The sequence below is a fragment of the Diaporthe citri genome (genome assembly GCF_014595645.1).
Source record: "Diaporthe citri strain NFHF-8-4 chromosome Unknown scaffold_1, whole genome shotgun sequence".
In the NCBI taxonomy this organism is placed as follows: Eukaryota; Fungi; Ascomycota; class Sordariomycetes; order Diaporthales; family Diaporthaceae; genus Diaporthe; species Diaporthe citri.
This window is the reverse complement of record NW_025064846.1, coordinates 11,215,103-11,228,618: the sequence shown is the minus strand read 5'-3', so window position 1 is coordinate 11,228,618 and position 13,516 is coordinate 11,215,103. Positions and strand designations below refer to the sequence as shown.

Genomic DNA, 13,516 nt, shown 5'->3' with positions numbered 1-13,516 from the left:
GTATCTTTCGCTTCCCTTTCTAGCACAACCCCTCAAGCTCTATATTGAACACATAGCCTCGAGCATGCAGTCTTCCTCACTTCCTGTCCGGTCTCTCTACTGGGCGCTGGCCCCGCCAGCCAGCCTCTCAAACTTGTCCAGCACGTCCTTGTCCACATTAACCACCCAGTTCTCCCTGAAAGCCGCCTCTCCGCCGGCCCTCTGCACCAGGCCCTGCAGCCTCTCCGTGACAAATCCGTACGCCCGCAGCGTGTGCACCGGGTCCCTCGCCACGAGGGCGGCCTCGGCGTTCTCGAGCGGGGTGCCCTCCTCCGTCTGGGGCGCGGCGTCCCAGACCAGGCCGTCCTCGCCGAGGGCGTTGCCGTCGTGGCACTCGAGGACGACCGACGGCCACATGGTGAAGTAGTCCTGGAGGCTGGAGCAGGCGAGGTCCTGCACGGGCTGGGGCAGCTCGCACAGGCGAGTGAGCGCCAGGCACGAGAGCTTCTGCCGCTCGATGTCGGCCATGCTGTCGAGCGAGCCGAACCACTGGGTCGACAGCCACGGCCACACCTGCGTGATGTCGCCGCCGACGGTGGAGATGACGTTGACCAGCAGGGTCGGGTCCGCGAGTGCGATGCGGGCGAGGGTGCTGAAGTAGGCGAGCTTATGTGACCACTCCAGTGCTTCCTTGTTCGCCGCGTTGGGGCCGGTCAGCTGCGAGTGCTCCCAGTCGCTGTGGATGCGCTGGAGCATGAGCGGGATGACTCCCAGCTCGATGAGGTCCTGCACGATGACAGACGCGCCGTTCGAACCACCGAGCTCGGAAGCCGCGATGAACATGAGCTCGATCTTCCTGTAGCTGGTCAAGACGTCGGCGCCGCGGCTTCGACCAGATGATTGCAGAGGAGCTGACAGTGCCTCCAACGTGCTTCTTCGCAAGTTGTCTGACAAGACAGCTTCAGGGGCCAGAATGATATATGCATTCAGTATATCGTACGCCGACTCGGCCAATTGAGGCTCGTTATCCAGGAGTGGGAGTATCATGGGTTGAAGGCTGATAATGTTCGCAGATAATGGAGAAGAGCTCTGAGTGATGAGGGACCTCCAGAGATCCACGATGTCTTCGAGGAAAGCCTGGCTTGAACTGTCGTGCATACATTGGTCGATGATAGGGAGCATTGCTTGCTGATAGCGTTGCGACTCGGCTCCTATCGAGTTCACCAATGCTGACAGGACCCCAATGATAGCAGCCTTGACCATGTACGCATCGCCGGAAGCTTCCCAGAGAGCTGGAAGCGCCGCCATAATGGGATCTGCAAAGGGAACCACGTGCTCCTCCATCCTCTGAATGCACACACGAAGGGTTTCGAATAGAGCCTGCTTTGTATCCTCCAGGACGGCCTCTTGAAGCAGGTTGATAAGTTGGGGGAGAAAATCGGGTGCGAATTTTGCGAACACATCACCTTGGAATCCGAAGTCATCGGCCACTTCCTTCAGTTGCCTCGCCGCGGTGAGCCGGACAACCTCATCGTTGATCTCATCTTTGTCGTTGAGAAGGTGACGGTAGATCTCAAAGATCAGTGGCCGACTTGCGTCAGCGATCTTGACCGGAACCCAAGTACTGATCAAGATGGCAATCCTGCGTCGCAGGACCTTGGCCAAATGGCCAGTAAACTGTGCATCTTGCACAAGCGTTGTCGCGAGAAGGTTGTCAAAGTCAAAGGCTTCCGAAATATTAGGTGCGGCTGCGCCCATGGCGGTATAGATTGCTTCCTTTGTGATGACGTCTGATTCGGCGCTTGTCGCCTGTTGGAAGTAAGACAATAGTGGAGGTGTCAAGAGGTCTTTGTAGTGCACAAGGAGTTCCAAGAAGACTCGTTCAGCACATGGTCTTACAGCGAACTGCCACCCATCACCTAGATACTGCTCTGTGGACTCGAACTCCTCAGGGTCGGCTTCCCAGGCCTCGAGATCAGCTTGGCGGAAGATCAAAAGCTTCGTGATAATGACGTTGACGATCTGCATAACAAGGTCGTCCTTGAGCAACTCCTCCTTAATAATCTGGACGGCCCTGTCTTTCTGTTCCAGAAACTCCTTGCTCAGGTATCTGAAGGTCTGCACAGGTCTCCAGACAATAGCCACGCAGCTCTTGACCAGCAACAACCCTTTGAGAGCTAGCTTCTCGAGCAAGGGGCCCTCAACCTTGGATTTGGCACCTGGTCCGTCCGCAGTCGCTGTCTGTCTCAGACCGCCAGACTTGTCGAAGACCTCAGCGAACTTGGCCACGAGATCCCAATACGCAAGCACAAGAGGGATGGAGTTTGTCAGGAGGGGGAAGCTGGCAGGATGTGTTTCTGACATCTCGACATGCAGCTTCGTGAACTGGAGGAGATGCTTCCCCACCACGTCTTGGTAGGGAGCAGGGACGGGGGAGTCGTGGCTCACGTAGCCCAGGAATTGGCCAAAGTGGTTTTGCGTGACAGACCAGTACTCGACGACGACCTTGTCTTTAACAGGGTTCTCATACCCGAGGATCAGCAACCGCCGCAGGATCTTTGCTGCCAACAGGCTGTTCTGCATGGCCAAGTCTGCGTCATCCTCGTCGCCACGGCCATTCACCAACCACTCGGTCCATAGGGAGGTTCTTTCTGTATATATCTCGCCGAGAAGGTAGACCAGCTCGGGTGTGACGGACTGTAGGGCGGTCTGGGATTTTCGCATCCGAGCGGTGCCGAGCTCCTTGACAACCCGGAGGAGGATGACCAGAGCACCGCCCAAGAGTACCTGGTCGCCATTTTTGTACGTCCTCAGCAGGTCTATTATGCTTGGGAGTGCCTCTGGCCACGAGTCGGGGTAGTCGATGCGAAGGACCTTTGCTGTGGCAAGGGCGTTGTGCAACGCGAACGCCCTGTCGTCCTCGCCCAAGGTGCCTTGGAACAGTCTTGATCTTATAAGGGCCTTGTCATTGGGACTCATGGCGTTCTTGGCAATGTGGCGCCAGTATTTGTCTATTCCGTTCTTGAGTTGGATTATGGCCAGGAAACGAATCTCTCGCGGGATCGACTTGTCGAGGAAGATGCTCTGTGCGGTGAAGCTTGGTCAGCCATGTTGAAATTAGAAGTAGAAGGACTGCTCGGGCCATAAAGAGACGTCATCGTGTTGCATACCTGCAATGAGGGAAAGTAGCCGTGCTGTGTCTCCCAGGTGCTGAGCTGCTTTCCGGCGGCCTGCCTCTGGCTGTTGTCCATGGAGGTGGCAGCCTCGAGTGCCTTGCACAGCTCCTGCATGGTGAGAGGGCTGGCCTCCCCGGGCACCTCGATAGCGAAGCTCATCTTGCCGGCGCTTGGACTGGCTTTCAAGGGTGAAAGTGTCACGGTTGCAACAAGGGGGCGAGCGACGGTGGCACAAGCACAGATTATGTCAAGGTGAAGACGCGGCGAGAACAAACGCTACGCGACACGGCAAAAAGATGGAGGGGTCGGAGGGACACCTTGGTAGGTACCTCCACCCCTGTTCCTGAGCGCAAACGGTCACGCACGGCGGCGGGTCAGCCCCCAGGGGTCTGATAAGTACCTCAGTACCTACCCTGATACCCTGGTGTCTTAGACACAGGTAGCTCTTTCCAAACAGGCAAAAGGTCTTTTTCATCATCTACAAGTATTCTAGATATTCAGATCCACGACGCCCTGCTACTTGTACAGCATGTCCTCATCCTTACAGCTTCGCCTGGCCGTCCTGGGGCACCTTGACCACGACCTTGCCCCAGGTCTCTCTGCTTCCTAGAGCCTTGAGGGCCTCGGGTATGCTCTCGAGGCCCACAAACTCCTTGTCCGTGAACTCGGTGCCCCTGAACTTGCCGTCCTCGATCAGCTGCAGGATCTCCTTCCACACCCTCACCTCCGTCTCCGTCTCCATCTTCGCATACATGCCCCAGTGGATCCCCACGATCGAGATGTTCTTGAGCAGCACCTTGTTCATGGCCACCTTCTCGATCGCCCCTGCCGCGAACCCAATCACCAGAATCCGCCCGTTCCAAGCGATGCACTTGGTGCTCTTGTCCACCATGCCCACCGGGTCGTAGACAATATCCACCCCGCGGCCCCTGGGCGTGAGCTTCTTCACGGCCTCAGGCCACTTCTCATCCCTGTAGTCGACAACGTGGTCGGCGCCGAACTGCCTCGCGACCTCGAGCTTGCGCTTCGTGCCCGCAGTCGCGATCACCGTCGCCCCAAATGCCTTGGCGACCTGCACCGCCGCGAGCCCAACCCCGCCCGCCGCCGCGTGCACAAGCACCCAGTCGCCCTTCTTGACGCCCGCCCGCACCACCAGCGCCCCGTAGCTCGTCGGCGCCGTCACGAACAGCCCCGCAGCCTCGGTCGACGTCCACCCCTTGGGCTGCGGTTGCAGCGCCGCCTCGCCCGCCGTCGCCCGCGTGGCGTAGGCGCCCTGCGCCGCGCCGAACACGCGCGCGCCCACCGGGTACTTGGGGTTGGAGCTGGCGGACGGCGTGGAGAGGACCGTGCCGGCGAATTCCATTCCGGCAGTCCAGGGAAAGGGCGGCTGGTGCTGGTATTTGCCCTGGACCTGCAGGATGTCGAAGAAGTTGGTGGCGGCCGCCTCGACCTTGATCAGGTACTCATTGGGGCCCGGCACGGGGTCTGGAAGTGTGGTGACTTTCAGATCGTCAAGTTTCTAGGATTCAAGTCAGCAGGCTTGTTCTCAAGGCGGTTGCTCCGTGTGAAGACGGCTGGTTGGGGGCGCGTACCTTGACATATTGTGACACTTGTATTCCCTTCATCTTGGCGTTCGGTGGACAGTAGATGCTTATTTCCCGGGAGAAGAAATAACCGTGTCCAACACTCTGAAGGAGACTATGCTATAGGATGGAGAAGTAGTGAAGATACCGTAAGAGGCGGGACTGAGAGGAACAAGATTGACGAGGTAACCAGTGCCAGATGGGAGATCTGGGGCATTCCGGGGTAAGGAGGTGTGGAGAGCCGAGGCTCTTTTGACGATTAGCAGGGATCACGCAGATCAGTTCTTGGTGCCGTGCTCTTCGCGCTGCCGACGTGCACTAAACGGTCAAGTGCGGCAGCGAAGGTGTTTATCGATGGGAGCTTCTCTACGAGGCCTGCGAATGATGATATGTTGTGTAACTGGCTTCTGAATACTCGATGAGGCTGATTGGAGCACACCATCTGGATTGCGGTGAGCATCGAACCGTCCTGGTGACTCCGCCATGACGACTATCCGGGAAGGGGAGCATGAAATCCAAATTCCGAAGAGGACCCGGGGTATCCCGTAGACCTTTGGCGTGGCCAGGCGATATCTTGCAGTTGAATCTTTTGCTGCCAGTCTATGTTCATACACCTCACAGATTTGGCTAGAATTTCTCTGGAGTGAACAGATGTTGTGGCAGGTTTGTGTTTAGCGGTTCGTTTGCGCCGAGACCGAGGCCAGGCAAGTCATTATTATGGTATCCTGAGTCTATATGAGTAGATGAACAGTTGTGATATTTGCGCAGCCTCCGTTATGCTGCGAATTCCATCTTGCAATGACACGGCTTGCGCCTCACGCTTTGCGGCAACGGTCGGGGGGGGGGGGGGGGGGAGGGAGGGGGGGATGGGTCGCTGCGATGTCCACTCGTGCCCACAGAGCCTGCCAGGCTTCCAATACAATCCTCGAAGTAGCCTCAGTCGTTTGGGGAATAGCTGATCTCGCCTTTGTGAACAAGGAGGTTGCTGGTTTGCTTCAATCCTTCCGCAAGCTGACCGGGACGGGATATTTGGTTTCCTCGAAGAGGCCCTCGCCCGATCTTGCCGATGTTCTTCGTTCTCATGATTGTTAGCGTAGGAATTAATTCTCCCGCTCATATAGAATCATCCTTAAGCTTCGTCATGCTGAATTCTGGCAACCTCATGGTGGGGTACAGGAGCCCACCGGGGCTCTGCCTCGCGCGCCTCGCCTTCTCAATCGCCTTCTCCTCCGCAACAGACTCCCTCTCGGCCTCGTCGTCAAGCATCGTGCCCTGCAGACTCAAGTACGTGTAGTCGCCCGTGGACCCGCTCGAGAAGTTCTTGATGCGGAAGTAGATCTTCCCTGTCACCCTGTCGCCGTTCTGGTCCAGCCAGTGCCCGGAGCTTTTCAGCTGGGGCACCTCCTCGGCCTTTTTGCCCTCCTCGCCCTCGCCGCTATCCTGCCCCTCGACGAAGGGGTCCTCCTCGGCGGCCGGCTCGGGCTGCTCCTCCACCAGCTCCTCATCCTCCGGCTGGTCCACCCACGTCCACCCCCTCGGCAGGCTGCGCCGCGATATGCTCGCGTTGAACTTGTCGAAGCACACGACGCCGATGTGGCCCTCGCTCTGCAGGTTGATGACGCCCTCCATCCAGGCGCCCCGCGACGGCACGAACAGGTGCAGGTCGGCGGTGAGCCACGCGAACGGCGGCGCGTAGCACTCGACCGACTCAAGCACCACGGGCGTGTCGTCCGTCGGCGGGTCCTCCGGGTCCGCGCGCCGGGGCCCTTCCGACAGGTTCACGTTCTTGTACGCCAGCAGCACCCCCCTGAACTTGGGCGAGTACCGGTTCAGCATCGGGTCGAGGTACTCGCGCGCCGTCTTGGTGATGGGCTCGTCGAAGGCGGCCGGCCACACGGGGATGCGCTGCGAGAAGGTCTGCGAGAAGAAGGGGTACTCCTTTGGGTCCGGGACGACGGCCTCGTGTGCCTGTTCTTTTCGCCCTGCCGGTTTCTCGGGCGTGGCTGCGGATTTGTGGTGTTTGCTCTTCTTTTCCTTCTTGTCTGTGCTCTTGTGCTTTTTGTGCTTCTTTTCGGGCGAGGCGGTTGGCTCAGCTTCGACATCTTCGGCCTTTACGTCTTCTGTCCTCTCCTTCCTCTTCTTTTCCTTGTGCTTCTTTTTCTCTTTCTTTGGTGTCTCGGTCGCTTTTGGCTCCTCGTCGACGTCCATCTTGTCGCCCTCTTCCTCGTGCCGATGCTTGCGCTTCGACTTCTTATGGCGCTTTTCTTCGTGATCTGAACCCATATCGGCAGACATCGTGTTGGAACCTGGCTGTAATTGGTGTCGCTGCAATTAGAAACGGGGCCCAAGTCCTGGCAAGCGGAAAAGAAGGTTCATGTAAAATGCGTCTCCAAACTTTTTCTTTCTGCCGGGCGATTGAGCTCTCGGGACCCCAATTTAGCCCCACAACTTACCACACCGCCCAGCTGTAAATGGCCTACCTACAGGGGTTGGCGTTCGCCTAGGAACACTTGCACATGCATTAGTAGCTCTAGCCCAGGCCGTCTCGGTATGGGACACTTGAGAATTATGGGATAACAGAAGCGCGGCATAAAAGCGACTCGACTTTTTCAATGACAACTTCAACCAGTCCCCGTGATTGATTGAAATGGTGTAAGCGCTGTCTAGAATAAACAGCCGAAGCTCGCCGCAATGTGCCAGAGGCATTACTCAAATTTCATTAAACGACGCCTTCTGAACAATTATACCCGAGACGTACGACAAGAAAACGGCTCTAATGTTTTGTCTGTCCTCTTGGTACATATTGTGCCGTGCCGTTGGTGAGTCTGCAGTGAACATCATGGCTCGTGCAGCTTGACAGCCTCTTGTAACACCCGTTTTTGAGGCCTGGCACGCCACGCCATGAGGGGCTTCTCATCCATTTCTTAACCTGGGCGAATTGCCGTCAGTCGCCAAAATCGGGACGGATATGCGGCCGCATCACCCAGCAAGACGCATTGCCAACCGATTGGTCGTAGGGAAAGATTTGTCCAACATTCGTCGATGTTGTTTTCAACCGTCCTCGGATTTCGTGCGCTTCTCTTCGTCCTGCCTTCGTTTTCGCTTCGCCTCTTTCCTAGCCCGACGTTCCTCGTTCGTTTCTGGTGTTGCGCCCTTTTTTGAGCTCTTCTTCGAGTCCTTTTTGGACTTGTCCTTTCTCTCAACAGGTTTGGCAGCCGCCGCCGATTTCTTGGCCAGTTTCCTGGCCGACTTCTCAGCCTTCCTCCTCTTCTTTTCCGCCCTCCTGGCCCTGCGCTCCTCCTTGGTCTCCGTTCTTACTGGAGCGGCTTCGGCCTCGGGTGTCGCGTCCGTCGATTCGCCCTCTGGATCCCATTTCAGCGAGCCTTCAAGCATCCCACCGCTGACGAAACATGCGTACAGGGCATTCGCGCCCTTGTACTTCCCCGCGCCGGCCGTCAGAAGGCCGTCCAACTTGGTGTTTTTCTTGGTCTGCACGATGCTGGTCTTGTTGGAAGTGTCGAGACTCTTCAGCTGTTCGTCGAACGCATTCAGCCACCACTGATCGCTTGTGACATGGCTCTTTCGGCCGATTCCGCGTGTGTTGTCTTTTCGCGACGCAAGGATGGGCCTGGCCAGGCCGATCGAGTCGTCGGACTTGTGCAGTGAATGGCCAGTGCCCCGCCACCCTTGGGACGTGAGGAGGGCACGGGCGTCCATTTTGTCGGGTCTGAGGATGTCTGCAGTACAGAGGATTGCACTGGATTTGAATTATCGTGTTGGACCTGTTGATATTATCATGTCGACGGCTGGTGGTGTGGCTGTGTGCTGAGTGCTGCTTGCGAAGAATTTCAGAGCCGCTTCAAGGGACCCAGCGAGTTGGAGAAAGATTAAGTGGGGCTTCGGCACCGGCCACGGCATTACGTAAGCTTCGCAGACTGATCCAGTATTGGATCTGGTCAATTTAGATCTTTTGACTTCAAACCACCTCCCGCCTATCAGTTCATGCATTCACCCTCAGTGGGATAGACACTTTTCAGTGAAATGGCTTATGTTGTCTATTTCTTGAAGGCGCCCCGGGACTTGGGGTTGAGAGATCACACTCCAGATGACCAGCATGAAGAGCTGAAAGTCGGAATCCCCTCGACCAGGGCGACCCGATTCAGTCGACCTGCAGGTTGGTTGACCTGTCTTGTTTCTGCAAGCCTGCTCGCAGCCGAGATAGCAGGACAAACTGGGGCATGATACACTGGCTTGCAGACCAGCGTGGAGATGGGATATCCGAGTGGATATAATGGTGGCATGTCCACTGTCACATCATGAAACCCTCTCTACTTCTTTCCCCCCCCCCATCCGTGGTCAAAGAGATTCACCCGTGACATTCCAATCAAGCAAGTCAATCTCTTTCTTCAGTGATGGTCACCCGTCCATTTGAGGCTGCATCTGTCCAAGCCGATGCCCGCCCAGCAGGCTCACTCCCTGGGAGGAACAGTCAACAGGGGACCTGGTACAGCCCAATTGTCCTAGATGATGATTACCATCACGCTGTTTTGAAACCTCAAAACCATGGCCGGGACGGCGATACAAAATCGAAGCCGACTTGTATCCAAGAGGATGATAGAGATGAGGTCCACCAAGGATGGTCTTGAGACGGAGCCAAGTCTGCCATCGCCAGTGGGAGTGCCGACATTATCGACCCGACCAAAGCAGGCATCTATGGCGAAAACCAGTATGTACCGAGGAGAGTGCCCTCATCGCTTGAGGGCACAAGGAGCGAACAGCACGGTCCGGATGCAGCTCCGCGTGCTCACTCGTCAGTGCATGGGTTGTTGAGGACAGCTCATCAGCAGCACCATCATCACAGCGCGGATCGCTATTCTCGCCATTTTCACCATCCTCAAACGGGCGGCGACCACTCTTGCGATGATTGCATGACGGGCACTGAGTTTCACGGGTAGGGTGAGCTTAAGCCAGAACAGAATCGTTGGGATTTCAATGTTTGGGGCCTGTCCTTTTCCTCCTACTTTTTTTATGGTGGCACGAGACAACGCCTCCTCCCTACTACCGCAATTGAGATTCCAGTACGCCTGGCATGATGCAAACCAACGGCTCGGTACTGGACGTGTTTGATGGGCCCATCCATATGGCTGTGGGTCCAGTTCAGCAGTGATAGCAAGGCCCACGATGCTCAATGTTGGAGACTACTCGACAGGAAGCCGAATCTTCTGGTCTCACAATCTTGCATAGCGTTGTTGCTAGACTACCATATGTTGATCTTTTACCATCTGGCCTGGTCCCTTTGATCTGTAAGGTATGAGTGTGTACTTGATCCATCTCGCGCTACTAGTCTCTGAGCTGCAACTGACCTTGTTGAGCAATCTAGCCTAAGGGTTTTGAATTTGATATTTCCCATTGGCATCCGAAAGTCAATGTGCACACACAACATTGCAATTCCGAGGGCCATAGCTGCATCAATCATGTAATTGAGCTCCGAGAGGTAGCTTCATTGCCGGCCTAGACGAGGACGCCACTGATGATCGCCTCAATCCTGCTGCCTGCTTGCCTGAAGAATGACGAACTGCAGGATTGAACCCCTGGGCACATTCTCAGGTCGCCGGAAGTTGACAGGCTAGACAGGTTGATTAAGCACAGTTCTGGTGACTGCTGGAGCCGGAGGGCAGGCAAGACTCCGGCGATCGCTCATCCTGGTCGTGCCTCCCGGCCCTGTACTTGGGCGGACCGGGAGCGGATCTGGGCGGGCTGTACCGGGGTGCGATTCCTTCAGCTGGCGGGTGCCACCACAAACAGCGCCAAACCCCCTAATTCATGATCCTTCTCACTCAAAACTAGGTTTTGCTCCGCCCTGAGAGCTGAGCGATGATACATGGCCATGCTGCTGGGTGGTTCAGCTGCCGGGCCCACGATGCAGCTAGGCGTGGGAACCTCATCTGCCGCCGCCAATGCTCCCCGGTCGGTCCGGGTGCAGGATGACGATCATCTTTTTTTTTTTTTTTTTTTGCCCAGCATAGCTCACCCTTTAAGAGCAGACGTCGCTCCTGTGCTCAGTCGATGTCTCCGACACTGAGCGGCCGAGGGTGTTCGTGCTACTGCTGATGATGTCCACCCCGGACAGTATCCCCAGAGACAGCCATGGATCGAGACGACCAAATCGCGGCAAGTCCGGAGGCTTCGCTTGTAGCGATAGCCCGCAATAAACACGCCGGGCATCAAGAACAGCAGTACTCGGCCTTGCAGACTGATGACGCTAGGGACGAGCTTGCCGACAATGCTGGGCATTTAGAGGGTGACGACAGCCCGGCGTCGCCTCCCTCTTATCACTTATTAGACCCAGGCCATGACACCACCAAGAAAGGCACCGGCGAGTCCAAGGTCGAGAGCGTGACGGGAGACGACACGAGCAGCTACGAACAGCACCACGGGGCCGATGGCGGAACGCACCTGCCACCCAGGACGCTCACGCCCCTGACGAACGGCCAGATCTCCCTCCTCGTCCTCGAGCTGCTCGCCGTCGTGGCGCTGACCATCTCCGGCATCAAGGGGCTGTTTATGCTCCCGGACCTGAACCTCTTCTCCGTGCCGCCCATGACCCAGGACTGCGGGGGGTACAGCGTGCCGGCGGTGGAGCGGAGCTTCTACATCAACCTGCAGATCGCGAGGGACCTCTCCTTCACGCGGGCCAAGCTGCTGGACCTGGCGTGGGACACGATCGTCGGGCAGGGCGGGCGGTTCCTGCACGGGTGGCTGCTGTACCAGGTCGCGGCATCGCAGCTGGCGTGGATGATGGAGTATTCGTCGGTGCCGTACTACTTCCAGCTCGACAGTAAGTAGCTTCTGAATACGGTTTGGAGCCCCCCAACAAGAATTGTCTGCAACTGGCCGCCTATATCGCAGAGGCTTTGTTCAGACTATAGAATTTGAACAGCTATAGCTATACTTTGGTTTATCTGCCCTCTGTTTTTGTTCTTTTTCTCTTCTCCCAGTCTCTCTTCTTCCTTTCCTCTGTCCTGAATTTCCTCACTGTTTTCATAGCTAACTCTGTACTGTAGTCCTATTTTCGACGGCGTCCCTCCCAGCACTGTGGTCCACGCTGCGGTTCCTGGGCACGAGGCGGCCCGCACGCGCCGTCTTCTCGGCGGTGTGGTTCCTCCTCGCCATCCTGTACGTGCTCGCCTTCTCGTCCGTATGGGGCGCCGCGACGGGGTACCTGAACCCGAGCAAGCCTGCGTACCAGATGGACGACCACTCGTACGTGACGGTCGACTCGGATAGTCTCAAGCTGTGCATGTCGGTGGACACGGAGAGGCTCAACGGGACCGTGCCGGCCATCGTGCAAGGGCCGAAGCTGGGCGACTGTTTCGTCATTTGATTATATAAGTGACTGGGGCACCTGTGACACCACGGAGGGCCCGGACGATTGGAGGAACATCGTCGCTTGTAAGAGCCTTCTCCCGGTGTTCCGTGGCCCGGTCGTGAACTGACTGCTTTTTGTAAAATAGACTCCCAGACCAAAGGGACCATCCAAAACTTCTATTCCAGCGCGAACTCCACAGCGGTTGTGAACGAGACGACAGATCTCAACCTCTGGGGGTATCACTACGCGAAGTCTGATCTTGGCGGCGCTTCGATCTCTACCGGACGCTATCATGGGCAGTACGGCTATACGGGCAGCTCGATATCGGGCGGCTCAAGATCAGCAGTCCCGGGATTATACCGACAGTTCACGGGATTCCAATTCGCCGGCGCGGGCCAGAAGGTCACCAATGAAGACGAGCCCTGGTTCAACACCACCTTCCAGCTGGACACGTCGGTCAACATGAGCAGCTGGACCCAGCCGTACCGGCCACTCGACCCGGTGCCCTACAACTCCACGCTGTGGTGGAACGGCTCGGCGATCCCTCTCGAGGCGCCGTTCATGAACCTGCCCGCGCGCGAGGACGACTGCAACTGGTTCGGGGTCACCGGGATGTGCCTCTGCTACCGGGACGCCCTGCTCACGTCCGACTTCCGCGGGGACGACAACCTGATCTGCATCAGCGAGGAGGGTTACGTGTGGGGGTTCTCGAGCGTGATCACGCTCATCGGCGTCATCCTCGAGGTGTGCTGGATCGTTGGGTGCTTCGGGATGTGGCTGGACGTCCACATCAACAGCAGCCTGTTCCGGATGAACCGACGGGGCTCCGGGGTGGTGAGGAACATCCTCGACCTCGGGGGCGCGATCCGGAACGACCTTGGCCGCGACACGGGAGCCTATAGGAATGGGGCCCTGCTGAAAGAGCTGGAAAAGCTCCCACCGGTTGGGTATGAGGTTGTCGACGATGGCCGGCAAGGCCGGATTTCCACAGTTTCAATGCCGGGGGGCAAGGAGACGAGGGGGCGGTCCCAAAGCTGGCAAGCTGTATGCGTGATATAGGGCGATGTAGAGCTCGGGCAGGTTAGACCCCGCCAGCCCGACCAACAAGTATAAGTAATTAATAGAAAGCAAGCGAGCATCGCGCACGCGCATTGCACCCCTGGTCTTGCCCTGCAACGCGTAAATTGTGTTTGTCTGCAAGCTGAGGAGAGAAAGGTCATTGATGAGTCCCGAGGACGCATGAGGTTTGTTTGATAGCGGCAATTGCACAGCATGTATGGGCCCTTGGGGGCGGGCAGCAGAGTAGCCTCGGCCTCCAGCCAGCCAGCCAGCCAGCCAGCCAGCCAGCCAGCCAACGGGTCGTGTGAGAGCCCGAAGGCAAGACGCACCGCAGACTGCGGTCTCGGCCG

The 13,516-nt window shown here is 57.2% G+C and overlaps 5 protein-coding genes across 5 annotated transcripts; 1 reads left to right on the top strand and 4 right to left on the bottom strand.

The window, feature by feature from the left end:
* Window positions 1-96: 96 nt before the first annotated feature.
* INS49_002930 (uncharacterized protein) lies at window positions 97-3,314 on the bottom strand (the record flags this gene model as incomplete). The annotated part of the gene is made up of 2 exons (XM_043163731.1): window positions 97-3,063; window positions 3,150-3,314. 2 exons carry the CDS (start codon window positions 3,312-3,314, stop codon window positions 97-99), a joined length of 3,132 nt encoding a protein of 1,043 aa, XP_043032237.1.
* A 382-nt stretch (window positions 3,315-3,696) lies between these two features.
* Window positions 3,697-4,780, bottom strand: INS49_002929 (uncharacterized protein; the record flags this gene model as incomplete). Its single annotated transcript, XM_043163730.1, has 2 exons — window positions 3,697-4,674; window positions 4,748-4,780. 2 exons carry the CDS (start codon window positions 4,778-4,780, stop codon window positions 3,697-3,699), a joined length of 1,011 nt encoding a protein of 336 aa, XP_043032236.1.
* A 1,071-nt stretch (window positions 4,781-5,851) lies between these two features.
* INS49_002928 (uncharacterized protein) lies at window positions 5,852-7,033 on the bottom strand (the record flags this gene model as incomplete). Its single annotated transcript, XM_043163729.1, has 1 exon — window positions 5,852-7,033. The coding sequence occupies one exon, from the start codon at window positions 7,031-7,033 to the stop codon at window positions 5,852-5,854; it is 1,182 nt and encodes a 393-aa protein (XP_043032235.1).
* Window positions 7,034-7,789: 756 nt separating this feature from the next.
* Window positions 7,790-8,455, bottom strand: INS49_002927 (uncharacterized protein; the record flags this gene model as incomplete). Its single annotated transcript, XM_043163728.1, has 1 exon — window positions 7,790-8,455. One exon carries the CDS (start codon window positions 8,453-8,455, stop codon window positions 7,790-7,792), a length of 666 nt encoding a protein of 221 aa, XP_043032234.1.
* Window positions 8,456-10,885: 2,430 nt separating this feature from the next.
* Window positions 10,886-13,166, top strand: INS49_002926 (uncharacterized protein; the record flags this gene model as incomplete). The annotated part of the gene is made up of 3 exons (XM_043163727.1): window positions 10,886-11,576; window positions 11,803-12,108; window positions 12,253-13,166. 3 exons carry the CDS (start codon window positions 10,886-10,888, stop codon window positions 13,164-13,166), a joined length of 1,911 nt encoding a protein of 636 aa, XP_043032233.1.
* Between the last annotated feature and the right edge of the window lie 350 nt (window positions 13,167-13,516).